This window comes from Aulonocara stuartgranti, assembly GCF_965226115.1.
Source record: "Aulonocara stuartgranti genome assembly, chromosome: 4".
NCBI lineage: Eukaryota > Metazoa > Chordata > Actinopteri > Cichliformes > Cichlidae > Aulonocara > Aulonocara stuartgranti.
The window spans coordinates 16,954,679-16,968,943 of record NC_138942.1 but is presented as its reverse complement, the minus strand read 5'-3'; the positions used below and the strand labels follow the sequence as shown (position 1 = coordinate 16,968,943).

Here is a 14,265-nt window from a genome sequence, read left to right as displayed (position 1 = left end):
TGTTGTCAACAAATGAACGCACAAACACCAAACTGGTGGTTTTTAAACTTTTAATTTTGACAGTAAACTTTATATAAAGCAAGGGAAAATAATCAGATCTATATGCTTATAGTTTATTTATTTATTTATTTATTTATTTATAATGTAGTTCCTGAGTATCACAACAATAGCAGCCGTGTGAACCATGAGTTTGGTGCTAGAACAGCAGGGAAACGACGCTCTCCCATTATGGCTTCGATTCTACAGTTTAGCCCACTGTTTTCATCTGTCGAGCGCGCGCGCACACACGCGGTCCCTCCTTCGTTGTTTAGTCAGGAATGTTCACGCGTGTTGTATTGATAACGCGGGTGTGTGTTACTTATGTGACATATGAGAGGATCGATATGCAGTAAAACCAGCCCCCCGGGTTATGGAAACACGCTGAGAAAAATAAAACAGGAGCTTGCCATGGTGAGTAGAGGGCAGCTTTTTGTTTTGGCGTGTGTTTTATATTTATTTATTTGTATGATTTTTTGTATTTTAATCTAGATTTAGAATCTCAGATTTATGGACTGATGCTCAGTAGGTCAAAAACAGATTGTGTATATAGCCAGAATCAACTCTATTATTTGCTTGGTATTTGAATTGTATACTAATACATGAGTATTGTGGCATTTTTATTATATGTTGTACTTTAACAAAGTAAAAATACCATTGAGGACAATTTCAGATCTTTTTTTGTCATTGTTTAATGTTTTGTGTGTTAGAAAAAAAGATTTTTGGAAAGGGAGCAGACTTGTGATCATGTGATCAGTCATATGGCTTTCCAGAACAGCTCTGTTTTGTTGTCTCTCTTTTTTTTTATTTTGAGAACACTGTGGAGAGGTTATAGACAGTCACAGAGGCATGGTTTTCAGTCTCAGGTATATCTGAAATATAAGATACTGTTTTTTCTACACACTGTGGCCACATCTAGGCAGACCCAGAGGTGTCAACACAGAGCGGGGGTTATGATGTGGAGCTGTTTGTGGACACTCCAGACTATGATCTGATCTGCACCATATGCCAAGGGGTCCTCAGATGTCCAGTAAGAGCTGCGTGCCACCACATTTTCTGCAAGAAATGCATCTTGCAGTGGCTAAAAAGGTACTGAATGTATCTTATCAGTATCCTTGGACAAAAGTTTTACCTGGCTTTTTTATTTGGTCAGAGACTCATTCCTAGTTGTCCTCTGCAGACAGGAGACCTGCCCCTGCTGCAGGAAGCCGGTGAACCCAAGCTTGATCTTTGTCATGTTCAAGCTAAGCAAATCTATTGGACGCCTCAAGATCAAGGTAGGAAAGGGAATTTGAACACATTTTTACATGATTTTCTATGAGCCCGAACAGAGTGGATACATTTGTATTTGCCTGATGCTGCCTGGCATTTTCATGTGTGAACCACTTCATGGGACATATTTATTTGTGACTGTTTTTATTAAGTTATTAATAATAAGGACATCATCAAGACAAATTCTCTGAGCCCAAGATGACTTATTTGAGATGGAGGAAAGCAAAAAATATAATTCCAAGCTGACATTTTTGCTTGATAAATGACTGAAATGATTAGGTTGTGCATCAGAATTGTTTTGTTTTCAGTCGTCTATGGCTTGGATTAGCTTCTATCTCAATTCCTGCAGACCGATTTATAACACATTTATAACACAAGTCATTTTATTAACTATATGATTTTTTCTGTGTGTCTCACAGTGCAAGAATGAGATCCGCGGCTGTGCAGAGACCTTTCCCCTCTCAGAGCAGTACTGCCACAGCATGAGCTGTTTGTATGAGCTAATCCCCTGCCCCTACCAGGGCTGCAGGGTACAGCTCCTCCGCAGGGACCTCGAGACCCATGCGCACCACTGTGAGCACTGGCGCCAGCCTTGCCACATGGGATGTGGGACGATACTCTCCCACCGAACCCAGGCTCAACACAACTGCTACAAGCAGTTGAGGCAGGAGTACGAAGCTAGGCAGAGGAATCACAGGGCCATTGCCACCGCCCTACAGCGGAAGATGAGGAGGATGCAGAGCACCATGGCCCACATGAAAAGGCAGATAGGGCTTATCTGTGAGAGTCTGGAGGTGATGGATGATCTGCATGAGGTGGAAGAGGAGGACCTTGGGGAGAGTAGTGGCAGCTCCAGTGGGACTCCAAGTAGCAGCAGCAGCTGCTGAGGAAGGGAGTTAGTTGCTGGTGCTGGTTGAGCTACTGCTGTGTATAAATTCAGTATGTGTTTAATTCTTTGAAGGTGTGTGTTTTTGAGTATATGCAGTACTGTGAAAAAGTATTTGCCCTCTTCCTGATTTTAATAGTTTTTGCATATTTTGTTTCCAATAAACAAACACGTTTTTAATATTAGAAAAAGATAACCTGAGTGAATACAAAATGCAGTTTTTAAATGATGATTTCATTTTCTGAGGTAAAAAAAAAAAGCCAAACCTACCTGACCTGTATGAAAAAGTCATTCTTCTCTTGTTAATTTATGAATTCACTGTGATTAACCACATTTTTGTGAAGCTGAGGTCAATTTCAGCATTCACACAAATAAAGGCTCTAATCTAAAAAAACAAACAAAACTTCAAGAACAGAAACAAAGTCACTAACATCCATCAGTCTGGAAAGGGTTACAAAGCCATGTCTGAGGCTTTGGGACTCCAGTGAACCACGGTGAGAAGCATTTTAGACAAACAGAGAAAACTCAAAACAGTGGTGAATTCCAAGAGATGATTGACGACTCATTCAAGAGGTTATAAAAAGGACCGAGAACAACATCTAAAGAACTGCAGGCCCCACTTGCTTCAGCTAAGGTCAATGAAAAAAGTTGAACTTTTTGGAAGGTTTGTGTCCTGATACATCTGGCGTGAGCCTACCACAGCATTTCATAAAAAGATCATACTGACCGTCAAATACGGTGGTGTTAGTATGATGGTCTGTGACCCTTTTGCTGCTTCAGGACCTGGACGACTTGCTATAATTGATGTAACCAAGAAGTCTGCTCTCTGCCGGAAAATCCTGAATGTCTTGCCATTATTTCATGAAATGAAGCCTAAGCGTACTTGGGTTATGGTTATTGTTATATCGTTTATATAACCTATTGTCATATAAACGATAACCTGGGTCAGGTTATTGTTTATATAGAAATTAATGTTAAAATTTGTTTGATGAGCCGGAACATGTAAGCGTGACAAATATCAAAAAAGAAAAAAAAGAGTGAGAGAAATATAGGAATGAAGGAAAATACTTTTCATGGTACTGTAGGCATCTGATTAGTGTTTTTGTTTTGTTTTTTGCCAGGTTGCAATGTAACCTGTTTAACCTATTTTGTAAATAAAGCTTTTACATTGTTATTATTACCTGTGCTGGTCTTATTTAAATAGATCAACTGATAAAGGTATTTCATTGAAATCTCACAGATGAACTAAGGCCAGGCTTGTATTTCTAAATTTGACTACATAAGTCCCGGTGCAGGTCTACCTCCTGCACCGAGCTCTGGCTCACCTGGAAGCACTGTGAGGATCATGTTCTTTGATTTCTCCAGTGCTTTCAACACCATCCAGCCACGACTTCTGAGGAACAAGCTGGAGCTATCGGGAGTGGACCAACACATGTCCCAGTGGAGACTGGACTACCTCACAGAACGCCCACAGTATGTAAGGACACAGGGCTGTGTCTCTGATATGCTGGTCTGCAGTACGGGGGCCCCACAGGGAACTTTGCTGGCACCGTTCCTCTTCACCTTCTACACTGCAGACTTCTCCATCAACTCCCCACGCTGCCACCTACAGAAGTTCTCTGACGACTCTGCCATAGTTGGCTTCATCACAGGTGAGGATGACTCAGAGTACAGACAGTGGACTCTGGACTTTGAGGACTGGTGTCAGCAGAACCACCTGCTGATCAACGCTGGGAAAACCAAGGAGTTGGTGGTAGACTTCCAGAGACGCAGACCCACCACACTGACACCTTTGAACATCCAGGGAGTGGACATTGAGATAGTGGGCTCGTGTAGGTACCTGGTTGTTCACCTGAATAATAAACTGGACTGGAGCCACAACACTGATGCTCTGTACAGAAAGGGTCAGACCAGCCTCTACCTGCTGAGGCGGCTGAGGTCATTTGGAGTGAAGGTAGCGCTTTTAAAGACTTTCTATGACTCTGTGGTGGCATCCGTCAATTTTTACAGTGTGGTATGTTGGAGCAGCAGTTTATCGACAGCTGAGAGGAAGAGGTTGGATAAACTCTTTAGGAAGGCCAGCTCTGTTCTGGGGTGCACTCTGGACCCAGTGCAGGTGGTAGGAGACAGAAGGACTCTGGCCAAAATAACATCTCTGACGGACAGAGTCTCCCACCCCATGCATGTAAATGTTGCTGAACTGCAGAGCTCCTTCAGTGACAGACTGCTGCATCCTAGATGCATGATGGAGCGTTTCTGTAGGTTCTTCCTCCCTGCAGCTGTCAGACTGTACAATCAAAACTGTTCGCAACAAACATAGATGTTTACATCAGTGCTGTAACAACTTCAACTGTTATAATCGCACATTACTTTTCTCAGCTTATACATACACTAACTTATTGGAAGTTACATGTCTACTTTTTAATGCACAGGTACAATACACAATCTGCACTTTTCTAACTTTTCTAATTATTCTAAATATTCTTAACTATTTAAACATCTTTCAGTATCCTGCTCTGTTTGCACACTATCTGTACTCTAATTTTAACAACTCTACTGTACTCTGCTCTGGTAACTTTTGTCTATGATGTAAATATGTAAAAATTGTTTTCTGTTCTGTGTCCTGTTCTTTTTTGTATATGTGTGTTTTTTGCTGCTGATACAACCAAATTTCCCCTTGTGGGACAATTAAAGGATTATTCTATTCTATTCTATTCTATTCTATTCTATTCTATTCTAATGTGTTATTATTACATTTCACTAGATAATTAAAAACCAATTAAAGTATGTTTACAGAATAAACAGATTAATTAAATGAACACTTAAAATGGATTTTAAAAGAGTGCGTTTTGATTTTATTATAATTGATTTTTTAAGAACTGTGTTTTTAGTAAGCAAATATAAAATCTGTCTCAGTTATTCGGTAGAGGCGGTAGAGAGTAGGTTTTCTCGTGGAGTAAATCTCGCGATAAAACTTTAGCATATAACCCGGCGGAACCTTTCACAGGCCTTCTTCCTGTTTTGTCGATCACGTAAGTGTGCTGTTGAGTTTCTCTTCCTAGTTTATATCCTTAAAAATCTCACGCATCGTTCAGTCAGACACTTCAGAGCTGATTATAAGATCATATATGAACATATTAAATTAAAATCCCAGACCTATTTAACAGCGAATTTGAATACAGATGGAAATATTTGTAGTTTGCTTGTATGAATATGGCGGCGATACTCGTGTCCCGTAAGACTGAATTTCGGTAAGCATGTCCGTATTTTGGGGGATAAATAACTAAACGTCTTTGTTGTTTTCTTGTCGTGTAGCAAATGGCGGACGACGCCGGTGGTAGAGGAGGTTTTCGCGGAGGTTTTGGCGCCGGTGGCCGCGGTCGGGGCCGTGGACGCGGCAGAGGCCGTGGCAGGGGCCGCGGTGCACGGGGCGGCAAGTCCGAGGACAAGGAGGTAGGTTTTTGGATTAATAAGTGTTTTGAACATAAGCACTTAGTATTTTGGCTTTTTGTAGTTTACTTGAGTTTCTTTCCTGTCATAGTGGGTGCCGGTCACCAAGCTGGGCCGCCTGGTTAAGGACATGAAGATCAAGTCCCTGGAGGAGATCTATCTGTACTCTCTGCCCATCAAGGTAACTACAGTTCACATACATAAACAATCATATTTTATTTTATTTTACTTGTCTTGTGGAAATGTCTGAATGAACTGCAGTTTCTGTTGTGATGTAAACCCCTCAATGCTTACTCCTTTTCCTGTAGGAGTCTGAGATCATCGACTTCTTCCTGGGTTCTGGTCTTAAAGACGAGGTGCTGAAGATCATGCCCGTCCAGAAGCAGACCAGGGCTGGTCAGCGCACCAGGTTCAAGGTGAGTGTGGATTCCTTTGCAAAGGAGAAAGGTGTTTTGTTTTTTTTCTCCTGTTAATCAGCGTTGTCTAAGCCTAACACTGTGTGCCTTTTGCTTTTTGTCTACAGGCCTTTGTTGCCATTGGTGACTACAACGGCCACGTGGGCCTGGGGGTGAAGTGCTCCAAGGAGGTGGCCACAGCCATCCGTGGGGCCATCATCCTGGCCAAGCTGTCTATCGTCCCTGTCAGAAGGGGTTACTGGGGTAACAAAATCGGCAAACCCCACACTGTGCCCTGCAAGGTGACTGGCCGCTGCGGCTCTGTCCTGGTGCGTCTCATTCCAGCCCCCCGTGGTACCGGCATCGTGTCTGCCCCAGTGCCCAAGAAGCTGCTCATGATGGCTGGAATCGATGATTGCTACACCTCTGCCAGGGGCTGCACCGCCACCCTCGGCAACTTTGGTAAGCTTCTCCCAGGGTCATGATCTGCATACTGTATTTGGGTGGGGGGGGTTGTTTCTCCTCGCTCTGCCCAGCTTCACCTCGGCAGTGGTGTAGTTGTCGTTAAAAGGAGAGAAAGAATTGAGTATTGCACGGCAGGGAGACGTTTTAGTGGTCTTCCCTGTTACCCTTTTACAATGCTCAACATTTTTTTACCCCCAACAAGACTGTTGTACTTTGTTACTGGAGCGCCATGCTACACACACTTACTCTTTATAATTCCTTCCTCAGCCAAGGCCACCTTTGACGCCATCTCCAAGACTTACAGCTACCTGACCCCTGATCTGTGGAAGGAGACAGTCTTCACAAAGTCTCCCTACCAGGTCTGTACAGAGCCAACATGAGCTGTTATGGTTATGTCAGGATTTTGTGTAACCAGGCTTTCTGCTTTTTGTTCCAGGAGTTCACTGACCATCTGGCCAAGACTCACACCAGGGTGTCTGTGCAGAGGGGCCAGGCTGTGCAGGCCGCTGCCTCCTAAACATTTTGTATAGGGAATCGTTGAATAAACGTTCTGGAACACCACTTCTGTGTCTCGTGTGCTTAACTCACAAAACTATGTATGCTGCAAAAATGTGCAGACTTCGGTAACTGAACAAGACACAAGTGATATGTTGGGCAATAGGAGAAACTGCATCAGTTAATGCAGTCACCTCTACAGTAATACAGAGTAAAATTAACTTTATCTAGCCAATCAAAATACTTTAAAGATACTGAAACCTTTAAAATGATTATTTGGAGCAGCAGATCCCGTATTGTGTGCTATCATGAAATAAAACTAGTTTTCAGCTTCTGGTCAAAATGGTTTTGGAGCATTGTCCATCACTTGGATACTTTCACAGTATTGGGGTGACTTGTAGGAAGCAGGTGAAAGGGGGGAGGTATAATCAAGAAAAGGGAATGAAAATTAGAAATGGGATGATACGTGAGTCACTGAGGAGGATGAGATTTGGAAATTTAAATACTTTCAAATCAGACTGAGACAAATGTTGGGTGGATTACCATAGGATATCAGCGTGAGCGAAAGGGAATATAGGTGATATGCCTAACTCACCTCCACATAATGCTATTCTATGGTAGTTGTTTTGTTATGCTTTTAGTTTGAAATTACTCTGATACACATCTGAAAACGTAAGTGTGATAGTACTGAAGGTTTGTGAGACAGTTATTATTGGGTAATCGTGACAAAATGCGGTCTATTATTTAGGGAGTTAAGTTAGAGCATATCACTTTTATTTATTTGTACATCTTTATGGCTTGCATGGTACTTGTGTCGTAACATATGTAAAATTACATCACAAAAATGTTTCTCTCAGATACTGTTTTTCCTAATTTGTCTATTAATTACATATCTGTTGGCCACCCCGTCCTGAGGCTGTTTCTATTTCTTCCTGTTAAAAGCAATTTTTACCTTACCAGTGTTGCCAAGTGCTTGCTAATGGGGGGTCACCCAGGGGCAGATCTAGAGAAATTTTGTGAGGGTGGCAAAATCAAAGCCTTTTTTTCCAAACACATATGCAGGTGGTTACAAATGGTTAAAATGAATCAAATGCAGTAAGTATACACATTTTTCATATAAATAGTCTATAACTTAATTGTTTTCTGTAGCCCACATAATTAAACACTTCAGTTACAGAAAACATGTGATGTTATGTACTGTATAGCCTGTATAATAAGTAAATATAGGCCAGTAAGTATAAAATCCAGAAAGCTACACAACATGGGGCAGCTCATTGACAAATAAAATTCTAACTTAAGTTTCACACTGTTTTTTTTGTTAGAAAAAAATTTAAATTGTTACATGCTTAACAAAATGTCAGAAATCTGCACTTGCATGAACACAAATTTAAACCTAATTTTTCATGATTTGTTGGATTAACCCTCTGAGGTCCAAAATATAACGAGCCATTTTTGACTCCTTTTGATTTTACATTTGTATTTCACCTTCAAATTGTTTCTTTTTATTTTCCCCCCTTGCCTTGCTTGGTATCGGCCCGGCTATACGCTTAAATCAACCTTTTAGAAGTTGAGAAAGAAAATAATAGATTACCCACAAACTGAATATGGACAAGATTTACTACAGCCGCTAAAAAAATCCACTGGAAAGGCGGAAAGGTTTCGCATCTTGTTCGCTCTTTCCCTGCAGCCTCACACAGCACTCGGCAGAGAATCCCCACTCATCCTCGTCCCAGCTAAACATCCAATCACTGTTAATTCAATTCAATTCAATTTTTTCAAGTCAATTTTATTTATATAGCACCAAATCACAACAGTCGCCTCAAGGCGCTTTAGATTTAAGGTAGAATACAATAATAGATAAAGAGAAAAACCCAACAATCATATGACCCCCTATGAGCAAGCACTTTGGCGACAGTGGGAAGGAAAAACTCCCTTTTAACAGGAAGAAACCTCCGGCAGAACCAGGCTCAGGGAGGGGCGGCCATCTGCTTCGACCGGTTGGGGTGAGAGAAGGAAGACAGGATAAAAGACATGCTGTGGAAGAGAGACAGAGGTTAACAACAGATATGATTCAATGCAGAGAGGTCTGTTAATACATAGAGAGTGAGAAAGGTGACTGGAAAGGAAAAACTCAATGCATCATGGGAATCCCCCGGCAGCCTACGTCTATTGCAGCATAACTAAGGGAGGATTCAGGGTCACCTGGTCCAGCCCTAACTATATGCTTTGGCAAAAAGGAAAGTTTTAAGCCTAATCTTAAAAGTAGAGATAGTGTCTGCCTCCCGAATCCAAACTGGAAGCTGATTTCACAGAAAAGGGGCTTACAAATCATACAAGCTTCCAGGCCAAAAGCTCTTTCAGGAACAAGCCCAGAATAAACGGGACAAGGGGTCAATATCAGCCAGGATATATCCAATTTTGTTATTTTAAAAGAAAAGAATAAAAGGTTTGTAATAAAACTGTGTAGTAAAATATCACAATAAAAGCCCACTAACGAACAACAATGTACCTTTAATGGTGCAACCTGCCAGCAATGTAACAATTACCTGATAACTTGCTCACACCTGAAGAAAACAGGTGCCCGTTGTTTTAAAATACAAAATCCACCCCAGCTAAATACAACCCATAGAAACACTTATCACATGCACTAAGTGTTTCAATAAGAAAGTGATTGGTACCACTGCAATAAAGTAATCTTAAATATATCACTTCACCATCAGCACCTATGTAAGGTCTAGTTTCTAAGAGCTCCACCTCAAATACAAAAATAAAAGTTTTAAAATGCGCAGGGGAAGGGGCGGGGAGTGAGAAGAGAAACGCAGGGAAGGGGCGGAGAGTGGGAAGAGAAACGCAGGGGAAGGGGCGGGGAGTGGGAAGAGAAACGCAGGAAAGGGGCGGGGAATGGGAAGAGAAACGCAGGAAAGGGGCGGGGAGTGGGAAGAGAAACGCAGGAAAGGGGCGGGGAGTGGGAAGAGAAACGCAGGGAAGGGGCAGGAAGTGGGAAGAGAAACGCAGGAAAGGGGCGGGGAGTGGGAAGAGAAAAGCAGGGGAAGGGGCAGGGAGTGGGAAGAGAAACGCAGGAAAGGGGCGGGGAGTGGGAAGAGAAACGCAGGAAAGGGGCGGGGAGTGGGAAGAGAAACGCAGGGAAGGGGCAGGAAGTGGGAAGAGAAACGCAGGAAAGGGGCGGGGAGTGGGAAGAGAAAAGCAGGGGATGGGAAATAGAGGGGCAGGGAAGGGGCGGAGAGTGGGAAGAGAGACGCAATTCATCTCATGTAAACAATAACGTGGCGCACAGCGTGACGTGAAAAAAGTCACATACCTTTGACGTTGCCTGACGAACTCTGTATTCCTCGTCCACACGTAAACGCAAAAAAGGAGTTTTAAAAAAATCTCAGTTTTCAGTGATTCCAAACGCCGTTTACGTGTGGACGAAACAGCTGCGTTTTCAAAAGTAGGTGCGAACGTAGCGTAAAAGAGTTAGTAGTTTATTTTCTTACTACCTGTAATTTATTGCAGATTACTTGTATTTGCTTAATTGTTTACTAAATGTTTGAGGTGTGAAATAAACCGCAATGGAGCAAAATATGGGTGTGTGTGGTTGCAGGATGTGTTTGAGTGTGCGCTTGCGCGCAAGCATTTTTCTTGTAAAACAAGGGGGGCCTTGCAAAAAAAGTTTGGGAACCACTGAGTTAGGGCAACAAAAGATGCCTGGGACAGTTCAGCCATAACTTAAATCTTTTCCTGCTCATACATGCTTGGAACGATCTTGCCACTAAAGTGGGCGCGAATGGCAGGGCCCTAGAGTGCGACCAATTTGCTCGCAAATGCGACCAAATTTTTCAGTGGTGCGACTAAAAAAAAAAAATTTGGTCGACTGTTCAGGTAACAAAACAAATAAAAAATCTCTGCAACTCTCCGTGTGGTGAACAACAGACACACATTTTGCCCCTATCGTGGACTAAACCAATCAGAGATAGTCAGGGGCGGGACCTCTCTGATTGGCCGTGGTCCAGTTGAAAGTGCAGGTGGAAGAGAGAGGTGAGTAGTTTGAATAAAGCGATATCGATTCATTAACGGATTCCACACAAAGATGTAAACACAGAGCGGACCCGACGCATCAGAATCAGCTTTGTCTTTCTCGGCTTTCTCACCCAACGGCCCATAGACGGATACACTGTCGGAGCTTAGCGATTCTGATGACACCACGATAAAAATTACACTTCATACACTCTCTGTGTGTACTTCAAGAACAGTTTCCCATCTCAAAGCTGTTTTCTCCTTCATGTTTTTCTGTGTTTTATTCTCAGTTACTTTCACTCAAAGGCATCTGCTGTGATGTTCACAATTCTGATGAAGTCTCATGTGTATCAGTACTGATAAATGATCAGAGTTATAATATTTCTGACTGTCTGAGGCTAAAGTGAATCAAATCAGGACTTTGAGAACCGGAATCGAATGGATTATAGAAATCAGTGATGATACCCAGCCCCAGTGAGCAGCCTACGCCCGACAGAAGTGGATGTAGCTGTGGGTAATAAGAAAAGATGAAAAGAACGATTGATAACTTTTTTGTTAAGGCCTGAACCGTCTGAAATGCACTGCCCAAGTGTCCCCTCTCCCCAATGCCTTTCAGCAACAGACAGCAGCAAACAGGTCGTCAGAGGAGGCCAAGATGATGATTAAGTTTAACATTTTCTACAATATTGACAAAGCACTTTAAGCACAAGTTTGTTAGTTAATAATTTAGAAATGAATATTGTCTGTATGGACTTACCCCCCAAAGAAAGTGCACATGTAAAACTGCAGTGATAAGCGATGTGGTTGAAAAATTTGAGTGCGCCTAACTTTTGTGCCGGTACGCCTAAATTTTTTAAGTTAGGTGTACCGGTGCTGAAGGAAACGGTTTCCAAGGCCTAATCCGTGGATCGACTTCCTTCGAGGCGTGGACGTCTATCAGCAGAGAATGTACCTTCACCTATCAGCAGAGAATGTCCCTTAGTCTGTAACACAGTCAAATATATTCTCAAGTAATATTCAAGCATGCCATTCAGCGTGTTAGTACGAGCTCGGGAGCAGCTTGGGAGAACAAGAAAACAGAGACTGCTTTAGATTGTCTTCCCAAAGTGACTCAACTTTATTCACAAGTACAACAGTTTATATAGAGGGTAAAATTCATGAGACAGCAGATTTATCAGTTTAAACCAGTACAGACCAAGATAAGGCAGCGTCTTCCTGCCCTTGGGTGAAGAAGCATCCTTTGTGTAGTGTATCAGTTCAGCTACAATTGTGATTATCTCAGCGACATATTTTCAAGGCACAAAACGAAGAGTTCTTTCATTAGTGAAATCTGAAACAAACCATTTGGCCTTCAACAGGCGTCTAAAAGATTAAGAAACTAATGTAGCTGAGGGAGTGATCTCTGTGGTATTTCAACCTTGTACCAGCCTGTGATTCTCACACATCAATTCTTGGGTCAAAGAGAAAAATAACTAAAACAAAGGGGCCTTATTGAATGACAGAGTTTTCCTGCATAATGTCACTATAAAACAATATCCAGTAAATGCTACCATGGTACTAAAATACCTAACAGGTGCGCCCATGTCAAAAAGTTAGTCTAGAGCCCTGAATGGGATATCATAGCGTGGCTCAAGCACGTTCATCATAGTTTAAACCCCTTGTTTTGCACAACGGAATACGGCCTCCCGTCTGCAGCTAAACACACCAATAGCTTTTGTAATAGCTTTAGCCCGGTCGGATTGGGCAGCAAAGGGCTGCTTAAATTCCGCAAACTCCTCTGCTCCTCCACTTGGACCGCTAGCGCTGGCCATAACTATCGCTGGCCATAACTATCGCTTGACAGACCCACCACGTGCACCATACACATACTTTTTTTTCTTCTTTTTCGAATCTTCGGATCACGTGCGCGCTGAACCGTGGAGTGGGATCAGTTCGGATTACGAATAAACCGTGATCCAGTGCACCACTACTCTCTTGCTCTCTGTCCTGCCAGGCCCTCTTATTGGCCTCTGTGACCTCCTTAGTGATCAGGAGGGGGTGTAGTCTCCCCAGGACACAATAAAACATGCAATAAAATATAAGAACAAAACACTGTACATTATTAAAATATTGAAACTAAAAAAACACATGCACATGCAACACATGCAAAATAAAAACACTTAGGTGAACTTGTCCATTTCACCCCGTGACATAAACAAAGAAATTGTCTGTGTGGTGGCTGACGGGAGTAAAAGTGACTCGTGAGATAATTAACCAAGAGTTTTTGAATTGCCTTTTTTATAACGTGGCCTACCCTTTTTAGTTTTGTCAATATTGTAAATACTGAAAAGTGTTATTGTAGGTGTTGGGTCTGCACTTCAGCAGGCCCGCTAGTTCAGACTTATTCCTGTGAACAAAGCAAGACAGCTCAACCAGTTTTACTCGCTAGCAAGGGGAGGATCTCAGAGCAGCACCTCTGCCTTCAGTCTCAGACCACTCCAAAAACCCAGCTTCCCCTGCAGCCTTTTATTCTGTGACACACAGTTTATGCAAACACACATTATAAACCCCCCCCCTATGGTGCATCATAAAACTAGGGCACTGAGTGTGTGTGTGTGTGTATGCATATGCAATCGTGTGTGCGTATATGCATGTGCACGTGAGTGAGTGTTGTGTGGATGTGGGTGTTTTTGTGTGACTTCCTGCTGATCACAAAGGGTCATCTCCCCTCACCCTTTATATGGCACAGGTGCAAGCACAGGTGAGGACATAAAGGGCAAGAAGTAAAACATCCTCACTAAATAAGGACATCCAGAACCTTACATGCAATGTCTGCAGTTAAACACTATAACTAATTACCTCCCCCACCATTGAGCCCGGGGAGGAGGACAGAAACAGAAGAATGTCTTTGATCATACAGTTTAAGGCAAGGCTTACAAATTTAAGTACAATATTGGCAACATGTAACAATTTCAACCTAACAGTTGGGCTTGAATATATTTGATATAGGCCACCCAATTAAGGTAAATATTATGTTTTTAGTTGTTAGAAGAATCTGATGAGCGATATTTAATTTTTTGTTGTTTTGTTTTTCTGGTTTCCCCCTGAGGGATTGCCACCTTAACGTTGTCAGGGGCTTGCATCCCTCAGTGACTCTAAAAGCTAAACTAGCAGAAGCTTAGCCTTCAGGTGGGACACCCAAGTTGATCATGTCTTAGGATAGTGGCCTAACAAAGTGTAATCAGCTGAGACTGAAGAAGTCACTTGGAT

At 42.4% G+C, this 14,265-nt stretch overlaps 2 protein-coding genes across 2 annotated transcripts; both read left to right on the top strand.

Moving 5' to 3' along the window:
- The first annotated feature begins 128 nt into the window (after positions 1 to 128).
- On the top strand, positions 129 to 3,368 carry rnf151 (ring finger protein 151). Its single transcript, XM_082529017.1, has 4 exons — positions 129 to 450; positions 956 to 1,125; positions 1,217 to 1,313; positions 1,728 to 3,368. Exons 1-4 carry the CDS (start codon positions 370 to 372, stop codon positions 2,193 to 2,195), a joined length of 816 nt encoding a protein of 271 aa, XP_082385143.1. The 5' UTR covers positions 129 to 369; the 3' UTR covers positions 2,196 to 3,368.
- Positions 3,369 to 5,486: 2,118 nt separating this feature from the next.
- rps2 (ribosomal protein S2) lies at positions 5,487 to 7,065 on the top strand. The gene is made up of 6 exons (XM_082529255.1): positions 5,487 to 5,647; positions 5,736 to 5,825; positions 5,953 to 6,060; positions 6,168 to 6,501; positions 6,772 to 6,863; positions 6,941 to 7,065. Exons 1-6 carry the CDS (start codon positions 5,513 to 5,515, stop codon positions 7,019 to 7,021), a joined length of 840 nt encoding a protein of 279 aa, XP_082385381.1. The 5' UTR covers positions 5,487 to 5,512; the 3' UTR covers positions 7,022 to 7,065.
- The last annotated feature ends 7,200 nt before the right edge of the window (positions 7,066 to 14,265 follow it).

Coding starts and splice junctions, on each gene's coding strand:
- rnf151 (XM_082529017.1), top strand. CDS start 370: ATGAGAGGATCGATATGCAGTAAAACCAGCCCCCCGGGTTATGGAAAC. Junction 451..955: donor TAAAACAGGAGCTTGCCATG/GTGAGTAGAGGG, acceptor GGCCACATCTAG/GCAGACCCAGAGGTGTCAAC. Junction 1,126..1,216: donor ATCTTGCAGTGGCTAAAAAG/GTACTGAATGTA, acceptor TGTCCTCTGCAG/ACAGGAGACCTGCCCCTGCT.
- rps2 (XM_082529255.1), top strand. CDS start 5,513: ATGGCGGACGACGCCGGTGGTAGAGGAGGTTTTCGCGGAGGTTTTGGC. Junction 6,061..6,167: donor GTCAGCGCACCAGGTTCAAG/GTGAGTGTGGAT, acceptor TTTTGTCTACAG/GCCTTTGTTGCCATTGGTGA. Junction 6,502..6,771: donor CGCCACCCTCGGCAACTTTG/GTAAGCTTCTCC, acceptor TTCCTTCCTCAG/CCAAGGCCACCTTTGACGCC.